The 19,799-nt window shown below is 59.1% G+C and overlaps 1 protein-coding gene and 1 long non-coding RNA gene across 3 annotated transcripts; one reads left to right on the top strand and one right to left on the bottom strand.

Moving 5' to 3' along the window:
• Window positions 1–1,564: 1,564 nt before the first annotated feature.
• Gata2 (GATA binding protein 2) lies at window positions 1,565–15,237 on the bottom strand. 2 transcript variants are annotated; one of them, XM_026410948.2, is made up of 6 exons: window positions 15,216–15,237; window positions 8,931–9,213; window positions 7,890–8,534; window positions 6,415–6,560; window positions 3,744–3,869; window positions 1,565–2,774 (listed from the first exon to the last, which is right to left on the bottom strand). In XM_026410948.2, exons 2-6 carry the CDS (start codon window positions 9,157–9,159, stop codon window positions 2,475–2,477), a joined length of 1,446 nt encoding a protein of 481 aa, XP_026266733.1. In that variant the 5' UTR covers window positions 9,160–9,213; window positions 15,216–15,237; the 3' UTR covers window positions 1,565–2,474. The 2 variants fall into 2 exon arrangements, with proteins under 2 accessions (XP_026266733.1, XP_026266732.1); XM_026410947.2 differs by lacking the exon at window positions 15,216–15,237 and adding an exon at window positions 9,900–10,101.
• On the top strand, window positions 11,461–19,296 carry LOC113198286 (uncharacterized). The gene is made up of 4 exons (XR_003302825.2): window positions 11,461–11,909; window positions 11,998–12,272; window positions 16,857–16,947; window positions 18,797–19,296. It is a non-coding gene; the product is annotated as an uncharacterized LOC113198286 (long non-coding RNA).
• The last annotated feature ends 503 nt before the right edge of the window (window positions 19,297–19,799 follow it).

Below are 19,799 nucleotides of genomic sequence, written 5' to 3'. Positions count from 1 at the left end.
TCAGGGAGACCCTGTCTCTCGATAAAATAGAAAAAGGGGCTGGGGACGGGGCTCAGGGGTCAAGTGCCCCCTGGGTTCAGTCCCTGGTTCCACCCACACCCTGTCCCCCCCACAAAAAAAGAGACATTGGTAATGGGATTGGAGATATTGGAGATCACACATGATCATTAGGAGAAAAAAAAAACTGATCCCCTGACTTGGTGGCCTGCCCTTGAACCCAGGAGTTTGACAGCAGCCCGGACAACATCATGAGACTTTCAAAAAGAAAAGAAAAAGACCAATCGAGGACATTGGTGAGCTTATTTGTGACATTAGTGACAGTGCATTGGTGATCAATACCTTGGCGATCAGAAACATGGATGAGAAGGGAGATTCATGAGCAGGCAGGCTATGGGTGAGTGGGGACAGTGATCACCCTTTGTCGATCTGGGTGATCAGACACATCATGGATCGGAGGCCTCGATGAATGATTATCGGTGATCGGTATCAGTGATCGGTTGTGAGGAAGCACAAGTCTGAAGACAGTCTCTGGGGATCAGAGATGTCATCCACCAAGAATATCTGTCATGATATTCTGAGCCCCATCCCCAGACCCTTTTTCTATTTTATTGAGAGACAGGGTCTCGCTGAGTGGCTCAGGGCCTCCTCGCTCCGTGGCTGAGGCTGGCCTCCACCTTGCAATCCTCCTGCCTCAGCCTCCCGAGCCGCTGGAACAGGGGTGACCAGGTATCTCAGAGATCAGAAATGTCCCTGGGGAGAAGTACCTGGGTGTCAGGTTGGGATTTTTTCCAAGAAACCCCCAGATACAAAACAATTTTTTTTTTAATTAAAAAAAAATTTAAATAGTGAAGCATCAGATCCCCCCTACAATCTCTCTCCTGGGGTGTCCCCTGGGGGAGACCCCACCAAACAGGTTATATAGAGCGATTCACCAAAAAAAGTATTTTTTTTTATTATTCTTAACAGTATTCACTTTTCAGGATAGGCGGGTAGCATACAATTTTTTTTACAGACAATATATAAATGTTGTACATAATTAACAATAACTTAGTTCACTAAATCCAAAATAAAACAAGCCCCAAGAAAACAGAAAAACAGAAAATACTGCCCATTCTTTTTTTTTTTTTTTCCTCAGGCGGATACTAGTACAAAATAAGTTACTTTCTGGGGTGTGGTGATTTGGTCCCCAGCCCAAGACATGGCACTGGGTGGACAGGTGTCTTCCAGAGCTGGGGATGGGGGTGGGGGACGGTCCCCTGTCCAGCCACGGCACCCCCCAAGATCACCACCTACAGAACTCTGAAGCTTAGGACGTGTCTATGTACAGCTGTACCTTGGAAGGGTCCAGAGGGCCACCCACCAAAAACCAGGGGACCCCACAGGGGGACTGACTCAGCCCAGATTCCCCCACCAGCCTGCCACTGCCCCCCAAAACCAAGAGCAGCTCCACCGTTGCTGGTTACTCCCAGCTCTCCTGCTAGGATTTGTGGGATCCAAGAACTTTCCAGAAATAATCTCCAAGCTCCCCCATGGGTTTGAATTTTTTTTTAATATATATATATATATATATATATATATATATATATATAGCAGGACTCCTGTGGGTCACCTATCAATGACTGGACCCCAAAAACGAGTTTCAAAATAAGACAATTAACTCATGGGTGAGTTCAACGTATGCAGTCTGAATTTTTTTTTCATTTTTAATAGTTTCTTCTTGATCTCAGAGTGGGGAAAGGGGGCGTGGTCAGAAAAAGGATGTATTTACAGAGGTCTACCTGGCCGAGAAGGGAGGCCAATCATGGCTCTGGGCCTCGTGAAGGGCACATACAGACGGGGATCGCGGTCCAGCTTGGTCTTAAAGCCCAGGGAGCTGATCTGGGGAGACGTTTCCCCTTTCAAGAAAAATGTTGTTTCCTTCCTGTGACCCGCCCCGGGGCCTGGGAACCACTGTGGGGACCGCCCGCGATTGTCTCTGCCTTCTAGGGCCCCGCCAGCTCTCAGGGTGCACAAGGCTGGTGTCCCCTGGTCACTGCCATCCACCACCAGCAACCCCTCTTGGCCTTGGCTCAGCCCAGGACACAGGCTGAGATTTGCAGACACCTGTCCCCCAGAGCCCTCCATGTCCTTACCTCTGTCACCATAAAAGGTTATTTTTTTTTTTTTTTTTTTTTTTTTGCTCTCTGAACCTTGTTCATGAAGGAAATGTCACCTGGACGGGCCACCCCCCAGCCCAGGTGAAAAATATTCACAGTAACTTGCAGACAGGCTGCTGGGGCCCCCGGGGTATGGTGGCCTTCCAAGGCGACAAGGAGGTGGCTTTAGGCTCCGGCTGGTGTCCGTGTCCAGAGAAGGGCGGGGGACAGTGGAAGGGACCGGTCCCTCCACCTCCCACTCCTGGGAGCTGCGTGCCCTGCCAGGGCCACCCGCCTCTGTCTGTCCATCTGTCTCTGTCCAGCGGGGTGGCTTGTCCCCTAGCCCATGGCGGTCACCATGCTGGAGGGGTGGGGGTGGCCGAAGGAGAGGCTGGAGGAAGGGTGGATGGGCGTGGGCGTGGGCAGGATGTGTCCCGAGTGGCTGAAGGGCGGGAGGTGACCCACGGGGGCCATGTGTCCTGCCAGGGCGGCGGCGCTGAAGGGCGACGCCTTGTCCTGCATGCACCTGGACAGCTCCTCCAGACCCTCGGTCCCCTTCTTGCTCTTCTTGGACTTGTTGGACATCTTCCGATTGCGGGTCTGGATGCCCTCCTTCTTCATGGTCAGCGGCCGGTTAACCTGGGACAGGGACCACCGCGACACCGTGAAGGGGACAGAGGGTGGGGGAGGGGCTGGAGACTGTCCCCTGCCCAGGACCAGATCCCCTCCCTGGACCAGATCCCCCTCCCTGGACCAGATCCCCTCACTGGCCGCTTCTGCAGGGGACATAGGAGACCTGCATTGCGGAGTCAGGGGTCTCCAGGGGGCGTGGTCTCCGGGAGGCGTGGTCTCCAGGGGGCGTGGACTGGTGCTGTTAGCCACGCCCCCTTTCCATGCCCATCAAACTCCCTATCTCCATTTCAGGAAGGGCGGCTTGATCGGGTGGCCACACCCCAGCCACACACCCCCAGTCCCGAGGTCACCTCGCTGCCCGCCCCCTGCACCCCCAGATCCTCCCCTGACCCTGACCCTGACCTTGACCCTGATCCTATTCCCTCCCCCACCCAGAGCTGCTCAGAGAAGCCCCTCCCGTTTCCTAGGCGCAGCCCTCCGCCCCCTGCACCCCCAGATCCTCCCCTGACCCTGACTCTGACCTTGACCCTGACCCTGATCCCCTGCCCCCCACCCAGAGCTGCTCAGGGCAGCTCCCCCTCTTTCCTAGGCGCAGCCCTCCGCCCCCTGCACCCCCAGATCCTCCCCTGACCCTGACCCTGACCTTGACCCTGACCCTGATCCTATTCCCTCCCCCCCCAGCTGCTCAGAGCAGCCCCTCCCCTTTCCTAGGCGCAGCCCTCCGCCCCCTGCACCCCCAGATCTGACCCTGACCCTGACCTTGACCCTGACCCTGATCCCCTCCCCCCACCCAGAGCTGCTCAGGGCAGCCCCTCCCGTTTCCTAGGCGCAGCCCTCCTGGTGACTCTGGCAGGCGACAGCGGCTTCCCAAGCCAAGCCAAACTGGAGATTGTGGCCGGGAGGGGACCGTCGGGCCCGCCCGGGGCAGCACAAAGAGCTCAGGTCCCCCGGGGAGGGGCGGGGCGGCGGACTCACATTGTGCAGCTTGTAGTAGAGGCCACAGGCGTTGCACACCGGGTCCCCGTTGGCATTCCGGCGCCATAAGGTGGTGGTTGTCGTCTGACAATTGGCACAACAGGTGCCAGCTCTCCGGGCGGCCGACTGGGAGCGGAGGGGCGGCGTCAGCGGGCTGGGCTCCCACGCCCCCGCCTCGACCTCCCTCCGCGGCCACCCGTCCCCAGCCTCCCCTCCCCCTCTGCCACCGCCAGCTGAGAACCGGGGGCGATCTCAGAGCCCGGGCATCAGGCAGCTCAAAACCAGGGCATTTTAGAAGCTGGGAACTAAATGGAGCGGAGGATCACAGAACCCAAGGGCCTGGAATCCTGGGGGCTCCGGAGGCTGAGGCAGGAGGATCGCCAGGTGGAGGCCAACCTCAGCCACTTAGGGAGGTCCTAAGCAACTCAGCGAGACCCTGTCTCTAAATAAAATAGAAAAAGGGCTGGGGACGGGGCTCAGGGGTGAAGCACCCCTGGGGTCAATCCCTGGTACCTAATAATAATAATAATAACAACAACAACAACAACAGAATTGGGAAACTGAAACCCTGAAGGAGGCTGTGAACTACAGTAGGCACCCATGACCTCGGTCTGCCCCTTTGCAGCCCCTGGGTCAGGAGCTGCCTCTCTCACCTCCTCTACGACTCCCCTTAAAAAATCCTGGGTGAGTCGCCTGTCATCCCAGCGGCTCGGGAGGCTGAGAGAGGAGGATGGTAAGTTCCAAGCCAGCCTCAGCCAAAGCGAGGCCCTAAGCCGCTCAGGGAGACCCTGTCTCTAAAGAAAAACACAAAAAGGGCTGGAGATGGGGCTCAGTGGTCGAGGGCCCCTGAGTTCCATCCCTGGTAACTCCCCCCCACCCAAAAGAATAAAATAAATCCTGGGTGAGGGTCTGGGGCGGTGGCTCAGTGGGAGAGCGCTGGCCTAGCACGTGGGAGGCCCTGGGTCCGATCCCCAGCACCGCATGGAAATCAATTCATAATAACCTAAAAGTATGGTGTCCATCTACAACTAAAGAAAAAAAAAAAGAAAGAAAGAAAGAAAAATAAAATTAAAAAAAAAATCCTGGGTGAGTCATCCGTGTCCCTGAGACCAGGGCAGGGAGACCCCGTAGCCAGCTGCCCAGGAGGGAGAGGGGGTGGGAAATGTCAAGATTGAGAGAGTGCGGGGCTCCTCTGTCCCCTACAGCCACCGATTCGCCCCCTGGGGCTATTGAAAATGAAAGTTTACTGTCACTTAATGCAATTTTAAGATGCAATTTGTTTTTTTTTTTAAATGGGGACATTTCTAGTGATCAATAGTTCCAGGTGGCCCAAGGCCCAGCTCCCCCAAAACTTCCCAGAGAACCCCAGACTAAAGTCACCCAGCAGCCAGCCTGGGGGTAGGAGGAGGCTGAGGTCACAGAGGGGACCAGGGACAGCCGCCCTGGGGCAGGGAGGGGTCCTCCATGACTCAGTCAGTCCCTGAAGTTGGAATTCTGACTCAGGGGCCACGAGCCTCAGCCTCCACCCCTACCTACCTCCCTCCCCTTCCCAGCCTCTCCCTGCGGCCTCCCTCCAAGGGGGTGGGGAGTGGGCAAAGGGGGGATCCCCCAAAGCAAGCAAACGATTTAAGCCCTCATAAATCACTTGGCCCTGCAAAAAAAATATATATAGATATTTATTATTCTTAACATTTTACGCATTATTTGCACAGTGGAGGGTATTAGAAATTTCAAAACAGCCCAGCCAGAGGCAGGACCTAGCCCGAGCCACCTCTAAAACCCTTTGCAGAGTCCGGAAACAGATACACTCAGTTTCCTTATCTTTGGGCTGCAGATGTGTCCGGATAGGAAACTTCAACAGGAGATCCGAAAGGCCACTCATAATATTTTTTTTTTTTCAAAATCACTCAAATGAAAATACCCAGTATAGGTGACTCTATGGAAAAAATAATAATAAAGGTTTTTTTTTTTTTTTGGAGGGGGGTGGCTGCTGTGTGTGTGTGTGTGTGTGTGTGTTTTATTTAAATAAGCACAAAGTGCTTGTGTTGGGAACAGGGGAAGGACATCAGAGCCGGCCACAGGGAAAATTACTTCATTGCCTTAATTGTTTAAATTAGTTATTATTATTATTATTATTATTATTATTTTTGGAAAAGTAGAGGCCAGAGGACAAGGTTGGAGAACTTTAGACACTTGATTTGGGGGATCCCTGCCTCTACCCCTTGCAAGCTGAGAAGCATGTGGGTACCTGGTGGGTTGCACAGAAAGAAATCTAGACTAAAAAAAAAAAGAAAGAAAAAAAAATCTGGCTAGAAAGAAGGATGATCCGACCCAAACTGATTCCCCCAAATGATTAAAAAAAAGAGGGATTGAACTCAAGGACACGCAACCACTGAGCGCCATCCCCAGCCCTATTTTGCATTTTATTGAGAGACCGAGTCTCGCTCAATTGCTTAGAATAAACCTTGATTTTGCTGAGGCTGGCCTCCAACTTGCAATCCTCCTGCCTCGGCCTCCCCCCACCCTGGAGTTGCTGGGATGACTGGCACGCGCCTGGCTCCCCCCCCAAGATGAATTTTAAGAATTAAAAAAATTTCCAGAGGGTGTCCTCCCTCCCTCCACCCCGGGGTACAGTCCCCCCCATCTCCGTCCCAGGTACCCCAACTCCTACCAGTCTCCGCTTGGGTTTGATCAGGGGTCGGTTCTGCCCGTTCATCTTGTGATACAGCCCGCAGGCATTGCACAGGTAGTGACCGGTCCCATCTCGCCGCCACAGAGGGGTGGCCGTGGCTCCGCAGTTGACACACTCTCGCCCTTCTGGACAGGGGACAGGGGGAGATGCGGGTCCCCCTTGACGGACAAGATCCCAGGGAGGGAGCCCCCAGGCAGCCCAAAGCCAGACTTGCCCAGACAGAGCAGAACAGGCGTCCCATAGCTGGACCTAGGACGCCTTTGTTCCTTCCCCAGAGGGGCACCCTGCCTGATCTGTTCCCCCAAGTCCATCTGCCATCTCGGGGAGCCCTGAGGCTCCCCAACTTGAGTTCTGGATCAGAAGGAAAAATTCCCCCCCAACTTTTCCCCTAGAAACCCTAAGAATTCAGACCTGGACAGGGATGGAAGTTATTGCTCTTTCAAATAGAATAAATAGAAAGTTCCTTTTCGTGTTGGACTTGGAAGGAGGGAGGAGTTGTTGTTGTTTTTCTTTCTTAGTTGTTTAGTGACTTGTTTCTTGTTATTTTTTTGGTTTGGTTTTGTTTTTTTTTTTTTTTCAAGACCATCTGGATTGCAAATCACACACCAAACAAACTTGGAGGAGAAGAGAGAGCCAGCCAGTGGGGACCCTGCGGCCATCAAGCCGGGGAATCGCTGTCACATTCCCTGGGAAATTCGTCCTGATTGAGTTCAAAACTAAAGTGGCCAGCGTGTCCCAGAAAGGGACGCTTGGGTTAGGAGACTCCAGAGTTTAAAATAAAATTTTTAAAAAACTTAAAAAAATCTTTTCCCTTTCTCCCTGACTCTAAAGGGATTGGGGAGGAGATGGAGACCGCTGGGACTTGGTGCTAGCCACAGGTCATTGCCCCCAGGCCACATTCCTGGACAATCCTAGTTTGATCTGGCCACTGCTGGCCAAGCGGTGCGGGTACCCGTGGTGGCTGCTGCGTCCACTTGTCCCCTAGCTGTAGCCCTCGGGGAGGGAGAGTGAAGGGCATGCGGGGTGGTTGAGGGGGTGGTGGTGGGGGGACAAGTCTTGGGAATTTTGCTTTAGGGGGAAAAAAAATCTCCCCAGGAGATCAGGAGCCATCAGATTCCAAGATGGGACTTGAGTTAGAGAACCAGATTCCTTTAGGGTCTGGAGACTTTGAAATGCTCCCAAGACACACGTACACACATGTCCCCAGGACGGGCCGACCTCACCTAAGGCGCCCTGCGCCTTCTTGCACTTCCAACCACGGGTCAACTTTGGAGAGGGGCTGGCGGGTGGGGAAAGGGAACTTTCGCTCCAGAGCAAAAGTTTCAGGCTGCCTTTGATCCCATTCTGTCAGCTTAGGAGGGTGACACGGTGCCTCTCCCAAATCCAAGACCCTGCGGCCAAAGCCAAAAAGCGCGCGCGCGCCCGGTCACCAAACCCCAGGCGCCTGAACTTACCTGAGCAGGATCGTGCCTTGCTCCGTTGCTTGGGGGTGAAGCTGGAGGCTGGGCCACCCAAAAAGCCCCCTGGGTGGAAGAGTCCGCTGCCATATTCGTGCGCAGCGGCGGGCACATAGGAGGGGTAGGTGGGGATGGGGTGGTGGGTGGCAGGCTGCGTGCCCATGGTGGCCAGACCTGGGCGCAAAGGGCTACCGCCCTCCAATTTCATGCTTTCGGTCAGTGACACTTGGTACTTGACACCGTCCTTGTCCTCCCCCCGGGCTGCTGCGCTGCCCCCGGCCGAAGACGAGGCCGGGGAGGCGGCCCCCGTGGCGCTCGGGTCTGGAGACACCTCTTTGGGTGGCGTCGGTGGGAAGCCGAAGAGATGGGAACCAGAGTGGGCTGCCGTGGGGGTGAGGGAGGCCACCGAGCCTCCGCTGCCTCCCCCGCTGCCTCCAGCCGCCCCTGGGTAGACGGAGAGGGGTCCTCCAGGGCCTCCAGCAGCTGAGGGGTGCAGGGGGGTCTTGGAAAAGGGGCTCACGGTCCAGGGATTGTGGTGGTGCGCGGCCGCGGCCGACAGGGCTGCTTTGCCCCCATCCAGCCAGGGCAACCCGGGGCTGTGCAGCAAGTGGGGACGGCACATCTGGCCTCCGGTCAGGCGAGCTGCGTGCAGAGGGATGGGGGGATCAGGGTGGGGACCCAGAATCACGCCATCCCCAACCACCACCGACCAGCAGAGAAAACCAGAAACACCACCCCGCTAAGAATCAGGAATGTCAGTCCCCAGTTAAAGGACCAGTGGCGCCCAGAAGGATCCCCACCACCACCCCGGGGGGCCAGGGCAAATGGGGCAAAGCCCTCCAGGTTCCAGATCGTCTCCAAGGGGCCAGGGTCTCCCCCGATCTTTCTCAGCCCGATTTTCTTAGCTGTTCCGATTCCTGCGGATCCCACATCCGGGAAGAGGCCAGCCCGGCTCGGCCACCCCCTCCCTGGCCTGGCCTGGCGCGCGGAGCCTGGGCTTCCCCGTCCCCCAGCAGCAGCCCCAGGCCCCAGGCTCACCGTGCGCCGGGCTGTAGGAGACGCGTGCCCGCGCATGGGCCGGGTTGGCGTAGTAGGGGTTGCCCTGCGAATCGAGGTGATTAAAGAAGACGTCCACTTCGTCCGGGGGCAGCAGCTGAGCCGGCTCCATGTAGTTGTGCGCCAGCCCCGGGTGGTGCGAGTCGGGGTGCTGGGCGTTCAGCACCGCGGGGTGCGCCATCCAGCGAGGCTGCTCCGGCGCCACCTCCATGGCCCGCGGCGGCGGAGGCAGCGGCTCGGGATCTGGGAGGAGGTGGCTGCGGCCCTGGGCGACAGAAGGAAGGAGGGAGGAGGGTCTGAGACGGACGGCTCATGTCTGACCCCCTTCCAAGTCCCACCGCTCGGCGTCACGCGCGCGTCACGGAGCCCCCCGCGCAGGACCGGGTCCTCGGGTGGGAGGAAAGCGCAAAAAGGTTCAAAACGAAAGGAAGGCGGGGGGGGAGGGGGTTCGGCCACGCACACTCACAGGGTGACCCCCGCGATCCCGAAGCCACGGGGGGTGGTCACAGATGGGGACGATCCCTGACACCCGGTGACCCTAAACCAACGCTCCCCAGAAGGCGCTTAAGTCTACGGAGCCCCCCACCCTCCTGGGACACCAACGCACCAACTCGGGCTAAAAAAAAAAAAAAAAAAAAAAGTTGGAGACGCGAGCCCGGACCCCCACGGGGACGCAGGACTCCAGCGACAAGGACACACCTCCACTTGGCCCAGGGTGTCCCATTCCGATCGCGACCCCCTCCCCGTCCCCAAAACACGCACAACGCAGCCTCTCGGGCTGAGCGCCAAAGCCCCCCGAGCGCACTCCCAAGTGGCACCATCTGGACCCCCTCATCGAGGCGCAGCGAAGCGATCACACGGCAGCCCGGACCCCAGCAGGGACCCCTCCCAAACTAGGGGCCACCCCCAAGCTCCCCCCTCCCCTGCGTCCGCTCCGCACCCCAAACTTACACACGCAGCGCCGCAGGGAGGGAGGGGACCCAGCCGTAGAAAGTGCGGGAGCACCCACGACCGTCCCGGGGGTGGCTGTCCCCGCCACAGCGCGTCGGTGGCCGGTGGGGCTCACGGGGTAGGGGAGGGGGACAGCGCGCGCCTCGGCCTCGGGCCCGCCCGGCTCCGGCCCCTCGGCATCCTCCGGCCGCCCTGGCGCCAGCTGCCGACTCCTGCACAGACATGAAGCGGGGGCCGCGCACGCCTAAGAAGCTGGCGCCAGCCAATCAGCGCCGCGCGCCGCCCAGCCTCCGCCTCCCATTGGCTGAGCCCGCAACTCCCGGTCCGCTGGACTCCCGGACTGACCCGCGGGCGGGCCCCCTCGGTTGGCGGGGGCCCCCCTCCCAGCGCCCTCCCGGCAGCCCCTGCTGCCAACGCCCCCCTCCAGGGACCCTCACCCGCGGGTCCCTTCTTGGGGACACTATGGGATCCCTCCAACCTGGTCCCCTCTCGCAGTCACTAACCATTCACCGGGTCCCCCTTTCTTCCCAGTAGCCCGGCCCTGGCACCCTGTCCGGGTGTCCTCCTCTTAGGGACCCTAGTCCCTCCACTCACTCGGAGGAAGTCCCACCTCTTTTCCCACTGATGGTGGTCACTCGGAGCCCGGCTACCTTCCCAGATCGCTCCCTCCCCCAACTCTGGGGGCTGCCTGCGCAGGGTGGGGGAGGACTCCAAGGGCAGCTGTTGGGACAGCAGGAGTGGACAGCCGCAGGAACGAGCCGGCCCTGGAGGGCACCTGGGCCTGGGGACACGCGGCCGCTCTGGGCTGTGCCTGACCCCGTGGAGGTGGCCTGGCCGGCGGCTCCACAAAAGGGGTGGGTCATTCCGGGCGTGGCCTTCGCAGACCACCGGGCTGAACAGCCTGGGGCGAGGCCGAGGAGACCCGGACTGGCGCCAGCCTTGGCTCCAGGAACATGCCCCGGGGCAGAAAGAAGGCATTTTGTTTTCAACTCCCCGGAGGCGATCCCCGGGGAGGGGGCAGGCGGTGGTCTCTGAGCACTGCGTCCCCCGGGTCACCTGGAACGGGGGTGGGGGGGACGCACACACCTCCATCCCGGGGATCCATCTCTGGGGCTTCATGGGGCCGGGTGCGCCCATCTAGCTGCCACCCACTGTCCAGAGAGCAGAGAGACCGAGGTTCCAAAAGGACCCCTGTGACCGAGGACAGAGGGGATCCCCCCTAAAGAGATTTGGGGGAACCTAAACAGGTGCTGGGTGATGGGAGGAGGGGTCGTGGATACCCTCCAGCTCCTGTCCCCTGGCTGGGCCCACCATGGGGTACCCATCCAGCAGGATCTCAGGTGGGACCCGGTGGGGGGGCAGGAGGAGGGCTGGGGTCCCGACCACCCCCCCCCTTTACCCACCGAGAGTGGGGGAGGGGCGGCGGGATTGACAGTCGGTAATTGGGTAACTGGAGGCGGCTTCTCCGGCCCCGGCGGCCCCGCCACCGCGACGCCGGGCCCCTGACGTCACCCGATTCGCCAGGAAATGAACTTTTTAATAATCCGAGGAGGGAGGAAAGCCCTCGGTCCCCGTGGCTTCGGGGGGCGCCGGGCCCAGGCTCGAGATCCTCGGGACGCGCCCGGGTCACCCCGCTTCCCAGACCAGCACCAGGCAGCGCCAAATGGGGGGCGCGCAGGCTCCTGGCTGGGGCCTCCTCTCCTGCCTGTGCGTCTGGAGTCTGTGGGTCCGAGGCCCCCGGCGCAGGTAGAGGCACGGGGCTGGGGGAGGCTGAGCTCCCTGGAGCTGGAAACCCGGCCGGAGGGGACCCTCCAGGCGCCCCCTGGCCACCCGCTGCGTCCTTCCCGATCCTTTCCATTCCGGAGAGCGCGGGGCCTGGGCTGCTTGGAATTCCGTTCCTCGGGAGAGGAGGCTGGCGTCCGCCCCAAGAAGGGCGCGCGGGGGAGCCGGGGCACGGGAGCGCAAGGCCGCTGGCTGGCTCCGGGCCTCTCGGGGGACGCAGCGTGGCAGGTGAGTGACCTCCGGGACTCCAGGTGCGCGCTCCCCACCAGGCGTTCGGTCCAGCCCGGGAGCCCCACGCCTGTCTCCCCTCCTGCAGCTCCCGATCCTGCCCCCACGCGTAAAGTGAGATCGCCACGGACCTGGGAGCCCCTTTGGGCCTGAACAGGAGCCTCTCCAAGACCCCCCACGGCCTGGGGACACGTTCCCCCCTCCTGTTGTTCTGCAAAGCCACCGAGCTGGAACCAGGCAGGGACTCAGCCGCGGGAAGCCGTCCCCGCCGCGGGGCGGTGATCGCCGGAGCCGAGCGGAAGCGTCTCACCCCGGCCACGATCGCAAACGGAGGTGGGCAGCTCGGAGCACCCGGGAGAGCAGGTAATGCGCCTTTATTTATTTTTTTTTTTTGTCCCCAACGTTGGGGACAATGATCTTCTCGATCTGGGGTGCAGGGGACAGGGGGATGCAATTTCAGCTACAGGAATGGGGTCTCGGTCCCTCCAAAGAGGGGGGAAGGGGATCGGCTGGTCCAGGTCCCCCTCTCCAAACCTCACCCCAAGCGCTGTCGCCCGGGCTGGCAGAGAGCAAAGCGCAGGAGGAGATTCAATTACCCCGATCGGCGGCTCAGAAAATCGCAGCCGCTTAGCCGGGCGCTTAGGCGACGCTGGAGTAGGGGCCTCCCGAGACCCGCACCGCCCCGGCTGCCCGCGCTCTGGGCGCAAAGCGAATCCAAAGAACAAGGGGATTCCGCCAGGTCCCTGGAGACCCTTGGAGATGCCTTTCTGCAAACTGCAAGCAGCCAGCTGGCCTGGCCTGAGCCTCCACCGAGGTGTGGACTCCTGCGTTGGATGCGGGATCTCGCTGAGTTTTCCAGCCAGGAAGGAACCCGCCTGGGACAGCCAAGTGCCACGCCCGGTAGCCATCAGCCGAGATGGCCTATAAACTGGGGGGGGGGGGGGCCTGCGCTCTCCATATATGCATGAGCCAGACGGACCGACGGACAATCTTCCAAAGCCTCCCCCGCTAGGCCTGCCAGACAATTCTGTCACTTCTAGTCTCCAGCAAACCTCCGGCAGCGATGGCCAGCCAGGTCTGTCCCCTGGATCAGCCCCGGGCTCCGGTATTGAGGTGACTGTCCCTCCCAGCCCCAATCAGAGCAAATTCATTCCACTTTATGCATTGGATGATGGTGTCCTCGGGACCACTCCGGAGGGATAAAATCCTCCTGGTCCATTTTTGACTTTGGTCTTGTTGGATCCTGAGCAAAATGCTGCTTTTGATCGCACTAAGGAGCTGTCACGTTCTTTACACGGAGACAAGATTTTTTTTTTTTTTATGGCGACTGAGGAAGGTTGGCCGAGAAAAAAGTGGAATTGGAGAAGGGCCCTTTTCAAGGGATTTCCCTAGGAAGCATACTCCCCACCCCCCATCGGCCCCAGAGATGGTTCTACACGAGAGTCCAGGGCCCCCGACTCCTCCAGGCCCGGCTCTAGAGCAGGACCTCGCTTCTACAAAAAGGCTGCCAAATGCCAGACCCGGTCACTACTGCCCAGGTCTCCCACTTGGATCCAAATCCCCCTCTGGGCCCTTTGTTTAAACCTCATTCATCCGAGGCGGCCCCTTTGGGATCATAAGTTTGCCTGTTAATTTTTCTAGGCTTTTCCTAGGAGCAGCTAATTAGCCCGCAGGAAAGGTGTGTGTGGGGGTTTCAAGGAACCCCCATTTTTCGACATCTTTCTTTTTTCTTTTTTAGGGACTTTTACTTGGCCACACTGCCAATAAATCTCGAAAGATCGTGGGGAGGAAGTAGGGTCATTAATAAGCTTCAGAAGTCCCTCTAGACCGGGTACTCAGACCTGCTCAGGCTCTGCCCAGCCCTCCAGAGGTTCTCCCCAAGAGGGGGACCAGGCTTCTAGCACCCCCCCTCTTTTTTTTTTTTTAACAAATCAGGAGGCTTGCTCTTTCTGGGGTCCTGGCCTCCTCTTTCACCCCCACTCCACCCCACTCCACCCTCCGTGTCCTCTTCCTGGGCCTCCTTAGGAAGCGGGCTCTGCCCTTCCATACTGATTCCTTTGGAGACTAGAGACCGAGGCGGACGGTCTTAGTGGACCTCACGGCCTGAACCCACGAGGCACCTGGGGAGATTCTAGATCTCTTTACCGGGGTTCCAACCTCCACCTCCTGGGGACAGGGGGGTCACCTGAGACCTGTGGACAATCCGCCTGCGTGTCTAACCTCCTCCTCCTAACAGCTCGGGTGCTCCCCAGAGTCCCTGGCTGAACAGACCCTTGGCAACTGCTAAAACCGTTTCGTTAGACGCCATTTGTTTGCAATTCGTCAACCCGGCTGGGACACGCTCTCCAGACGCCTGGCCAGTCGCTTTCACCCTACCTGGTTCCTGAATCCTGCTTGCTTTTAAACGAATCCCAGCGCGGGATGCTGCGTAGACCCGGAGCCAGATGTTCCCAACCCCGGACAGATGTCACTATTTTTTTTTCTTTTTTCCAAAACCAACGAATTTTTTTTTTTTTCCTTGCTTGCTGGGAAAAGATGCAGCCACCAAACCCGCCGATCCTGAACGCCAAAGGACCTTGCCTTTTGCAGCTGGGTCCACTCCGCCCTCCCCATCCAAGCCTGGCCTCTCCACCGGAGCTGAATCGAAAGGCCCCCGGGTCCGGCCTCCTCCGCCTCCCGGCTGCAGATCCCCTGCGCCCCTCGGGGATTGAAATGCCACAAAACGGATTCGGACTCCCTCCCGGCTTGGGACAAGAGGGGGGGAGACTTCCAGATCGGGCACTGTCCCCCACCTGCACACCCCCCCCCAGCCACACTGGATAAAAGGCGGCGGGGTGCGTCACGCGGGGGCGCACGCAGGAGCGAGCCGGGTTAAGCCGCGCAAAGCCGGCGCACGGGACCAGCCGGCAGGTGCAGCCGCCGGCTCAGCGGTCCCCGGCTCTGGCGCATCGGCTGCAGCGGCCCCAGGGTGAGGGACCCGCCGAGACAAAGGCTCCATCTCCTGGAACCGGGAGGGGGAGCGCGCTTCGCGGAGCTCTAGGGAAGGCTGAGCTCTCCAGGCCCTGCGCTCTGAGCCATGGCAAGGCAGGAAGGCCCCAGGCGGGCCTGCTGCTGTCCCCTGGTCTCCAAAAAAAAAAAAAAATTGCAACTGGGGACAGCCAGATCAGGCCTTGGGATTTGAAGTTAGAGCCGCTGGCAGATCCAGGGAGAGCCCCAAACGTAGGGGCCACAGGGCGCCAAGGATCGGGTGCCAACCCCGGAATTGGAAAGGCCCGGGACAGGCGGGTGGCCTTGGAGGGAACTTACCCCGGTGAGTCGGTGAGTCGCAGTGCGCGGCGCCCCCAGGCGGATGGGGTCCGAACGGATCAGGGAACTCGGTGCGGTGCGGTGCGGTGCGTGGCACCCGGGGCGCGCGCGCGGAGTGGCAGCGCTCACCAGCCCAGGCCAAGAGGCGCGCCCAGCCACCGCATGGTGCGCATCCGGCTGCTTTTGTCCGCCTTATGCGTGACCCAAGCGGGTGGGGTGTCCGGCTAGGGCGAGCGAGGAGCCTTCTCGGTGCTGGCTCGCCACCTCTGTCGCGTTGTTCCCTCCCTCCTGGCCCGCAGCGCTGCTGGGTTTTATTTGGACACCCCCCACACACCCCGGGGAGGGGTTGCTGGAGCGCCGCAGGGGGGCAGGAGCGTGCCCCCGGGCTCTGCGCCCCAGTCTGCCGGGTCCAGTCGCCAGCCTGGCTGGCCAGAGGGCCACTAGACACTGATGCACACTCCAGGCCACTCCCGCCCTCTCCCGGGCGCACACACACACGCGCGTCCCGGCTCTTGATCCCAGGGACGCAGCGCTCAGAGAGCCTGCGATGATGTTTCTCTTCTGAAAGTCTCCCTGGGGACCATGGGAGGACCCTGGGCACACACACACACACACACACACACACACACACACTGACCCACGCACGGCCACAGTCGCTTCTCTTCCTTCTCCAATCCACTCCAACCAGTGCCCACAGGGACACGCACACGTGCGTGGGTGCCAACGTGGCTCAGTGGCTGGCCCCCAAACCGGAGTTCTGGGTCACACCAACACCACACACTCACACACCACTCCCAAGCTGCTTTAGTGAAGGAGAGAGGGCAAGCCCCCTGCCCCAGTTTCCCCACTCGGGAGAGGGACCTGAACATTGGGGGAATGGAGTTTGTGCAGTCTCCAGCCCCATCTCAGGCTCCTGAAGGCGAAAAATGGAGCCGGGACGCTTGTCCTTAGAAGGTTGGGGAGGAGAGTTCCCTGCCCAGAGGGCTTCTGGGTTTGTCCTGGACGGAAATCTACTTCTTGTACCAACAAGGGCCGCGATCAAGCAATTAAATGATCCAGTGCCCTCTGCGCGCCCCTCCCATTTCAGTTACTTAGGGACACAGTGGCCTTAGGTTCAAAGAGAAAGTGCTTTGCCCTGGAAGGACCGGGAAAATCCGTAGTCATGGGCCCAGGTGTGCCCTGGAGACGGAGTGGGTCTGTCCCCCCATCTGTAGCACCTGCCATTGATGGGTCTTTCTGGGGTTTTTTTTGGGGGGGGGTGCCAGGGATTGAATCCAGGGGTGCTTAACCCCTGAGCCCCGTCCCCAGCCCTATTTTGCATTTTATTTAGAGACAGGGTCTCCCTGAGTGGCTTAGGGCCTCCCCAGGGCTGAGGCTGGCTTTGAACTTGCGATCCTCCTGCCTCAGCCTCCCGAGCCACTGATAGTGATGGGTCTCTCTCCAAATCTGGCGGTCACTCTGTCGCTCCAAGCACGCGACTCGCCGTGTCCTGCTTGAGTCTGCACGTCTTGGTCGGTGCCCCAAAAATATTTGCAAAACCAACGATAGTCATGCATCCATTTCTTCTTGCGGATTCCTGAGAGTTTGTGTACTGGGCCGTTGGTCACTGAGTGACTTTTTTATTTTTATTTTTTTTTTTAGAGCACTGCTTTTTATGGTCACCCAGGGGAAAAGTCTTGTCTGAGGGACTGGGAGTGTGTCCTTGTGCCTGAGTTTCTGGGATCAGAAGCAGGTGGGTCTTTTCCAAGTGTTGGTAAATGACTGGAGTGTCCCCCCTTGTCCACGTGAAACACTTTTGCTTGGGCGCCCTGAGTGGACAGATCCGTGTGTGGTCATTACAGTGTGGCTCTCCACGGGTCATTCTGCTTATGGAGGGTGTTTCTGGGAACCTGGGTGTCTGTCTGTCTGTCTGTCTGCCCATCCTGCCTTGAACATCGTTAAGTATCAACGTGGGGCGCTGGGGAGGGGGCACGTGCAGGCAGATGCGTCTCCACATCTGTGTCCATCTCTGGCGGGAAATCGATGGGGACTGGGGGTGGCCTGTCTCTGTATTTGTGGGGACAGGTTCCCCCTGTCGATCGGGGAGCTGGCTGGATCTTGGAACTGGGTGTGTTTCTCTGCCCAGGGCTAACTAACTCTCTCTGGGTCTGGGACGTGGATGTCCCCGGGGTGACAGAGTTGGTCCATCCTGAAGGCGCATGAGGGTATCTGCACCTCTCCAAACCATCGGGGCACACAGCCAGCTGAGCTCCAGGGTGCCATTTGCCCGGGCCCTTTCCGTCTGTCTGTGGGAGGGGGAGATGAGCTGATAAGGCTTATCTGCCGTCGCCAGCACCATGCTGAATAACTGCTCTAATGAGGTAGTCTCCCTGGGACCACCAGCTTGCAACCTCCCCCACCCCACTGTCCCTGTTAGGGAGGGCCAGGGTCCTGGAGCTTCCAGAGCAAATCACTCTGGGGACCCCAGGTGACTGCAGGACCTTTAGTCTTGTTCCCTTGCAGGGGAGGGGGGCAGGTTCAAGGTCCAGCCCCACCCCCCATCCCACACCCCTGTCCACCTCTTGGGCTGGATGGTCGCAGTCTGTGGATTTGAGTCTGGCCATGGCCTTCAGAGTGCCAGTGGGAGGAGGAGGCTTTGGAGAAGTCAGTCCAGAGTGGGTTCGATGGAGAGAAATTGAGACTCAGAAAGACAGGCAAACCCCAAGGACAATTATTATTATTATTATTATTATTATTATTATTAATTTTTTTTAAGTAACAGAGAGAGATGGGGGTTAGAGGCTGGGGGGGACCGTCTGAAATAAATAATAAGTGGCAGAAAGGATCAGAGAGCCGGGGACTAAAGGCAGAGAAACTGTGAACCAGAGACAGACAGAAACTAGAAAAAGATACAGCCAAGTTCCGGTGGTGCCTGCCTGCCACCCCAGCAGCTGGGGAGGCCGAGGCAGGAGGATTGCAAGTTGGAGGCCAGTCTCAGCAACTTAAAAAAAAAAGGCTCTAAGCAACTCAGCGAGATTCTGGGTTTAAATAAAATAGTCAAACGGGCTGGGATGTGACTCCGTGCCTGAGTTCCATCCCGAGTCCCCCCACTTCCAAAAAAAGAGAAAAAGATCTAGATAGAGAGGGAGGACAGAGGCTGTCCAGGGTCCCAGGAAAGAAGCGAAAAGGGACCACAGCAAAGAGACAGAGGAGTGGCCACACCAAGGAAAGAGGATGGTCTTGGTGGATGGACAGACACACAGAGACCCGGGCTGGGCCTGGCCGGGGGGACGCCCAGGAGAGCGCAGGAGGCTGAGTCTCCGGAGGAGGCCAGGGCGTGAGCGCAGAAGTCGTGCGCCCGGGCGGGGCACCCAAGAGGCGGTGGCGACAGCGGGCAGGGGGGGGTCCAGTGCGGGGCTGTGCCGCTGTCCCGGGTAATTTTTCATCTGGGCCGGCTAATCTTTGTTCCCGGCGAAGATAATGAATAGCCAATCGTTATCTGCCCGGCTCCCGGAGGCTGCCCGAGAATGGGGTTGTACAGGGTTGGGAATTGTTTCCAAAGTGCCGCGGAATAAATGGTGTTCCTTATCTCTGCCTTCCAGATTATCGGAGCCCTTTCAGAGAGCGCACAACAAATGCACCCGCCATCGAATGCAGCATTTACCACCGCAGATCCGCGCGCTGATGGGCAGCCAGATAGCCATCCGCGGGGGGCACCGTGGAGCGCCCTGCGCCCAGCGCGCCTCCACCTCCAGCCTGCGCGCAGGGGCTACCCGAGTGTGCACTCTCCCCGGGGGAGAGACTGTAGCCCGGGCGCCTTTGGAAGGGCCAGAGACGGAGTGGACGCTCAGCACACGGGGGTATGCGTGTGCCAGGGTGTCAGACAGGTGTCCTGCCAGGAAGCGCACGTGTCCCAACCTTGGTGGCCTGAGGAGCGCCTGGAGATGGCCTTGGAGAGCGCGCGCACGGAAAGACCCGCGTGGGGACGGGCCTGGCACGCACGTGTGACTCTTGAAGCTGGGGGTCTTTGGGCAAGTCAGCTCCTGTCTGCAATTTGCAGCTTTTCCACAAACACTTATGGAGCACCTACTGTATGCCATGCTGACCCTGGGGCCAAAAAAAAAAAAAAAAAATTGATGGTGCAAGCTTGCGTTGGCATGCCTCAATGCATGTCACCTTTTCCAGGATGCTTTGGAGGGGGGACACACACACCAGAAAGGGGGTGTGGCTGCCGCGAGGGAGCCTGGGGTGCGCGCTTGGTGCGTTTTGGGGAGGCCTGCAAGCTGCAGAGCATGCGCATCGGTGGGAGGTGAATGCACGTGTCAGCGTGTGGCTGGGGTGTGCACCCGGGAAGATGCGTCCTGAAGATGCCTCTTTCAGCCCAAGTGTGCCCAGGTGCACAGCAAGAGGGCGAGAGGACAGGCCTGATCGGGTGCTTGCGAGTGTAGACTCCTACAGGGACAGAGAGGGGCGTGCGCGGGGGTGGGGTGGGGAGGTGGGGGGGACAGTGGGATGTGCCATGTTGTGGCAGAAACTGGCTAGGGAGCCAAGAGGAGCGAGTCCAAGGGTTTGGGGACACTTATGGACACTTATGGAGCACCTACT

Source organism: Urocitellus parryii, chromosome 16, assembly GCF_045843805.1.
Source record: "Urocitellus parryii isolate mUroPar1 chromosome 16, mUroPar1.hap1, whole genome shotgun sequence".
Classification (NCBI taxonomy): domain Eukaryota; kingdom Metazoa; phylum Chordata; class Mammalia; order Rodentia; family Sciuridae; genus Urocitellus; species Urocitellus parryii.
Note: the sequence above shows the minus strand (reverse complement) of the source record. Positions and strands in the feature narration are given on the sequence as shown.

What these genes read in the sequence shown, in the direction of transcription:
- Gata2 (XM_026410948.2), bottom strand. Translation starts at nt 9,159, where the DNA reads ATGGAGGTGGCGCCGGAGCAGCCTCGCTGGATGGCGCACCCCGCGGTG. An exon ending in CTCCTACAGCCCGGCGCACG is followed by an intron (nt 8,535 to 8,930) that starts GTGAGCCTGGGG and finishes CTCTGCACGCAG; the next exon opens with CTCGCCTGACCGGAGGCCAG. An exon ending in CAAGGCACGATCCTGCTCAG is followed by an intron (nt 6,561 to 7,889) that starts GTAAGTTCAGGC and finishes TCCCCTGTCCAG; the next exon opens with AAGGGCGAGAGTGTGTCAAC.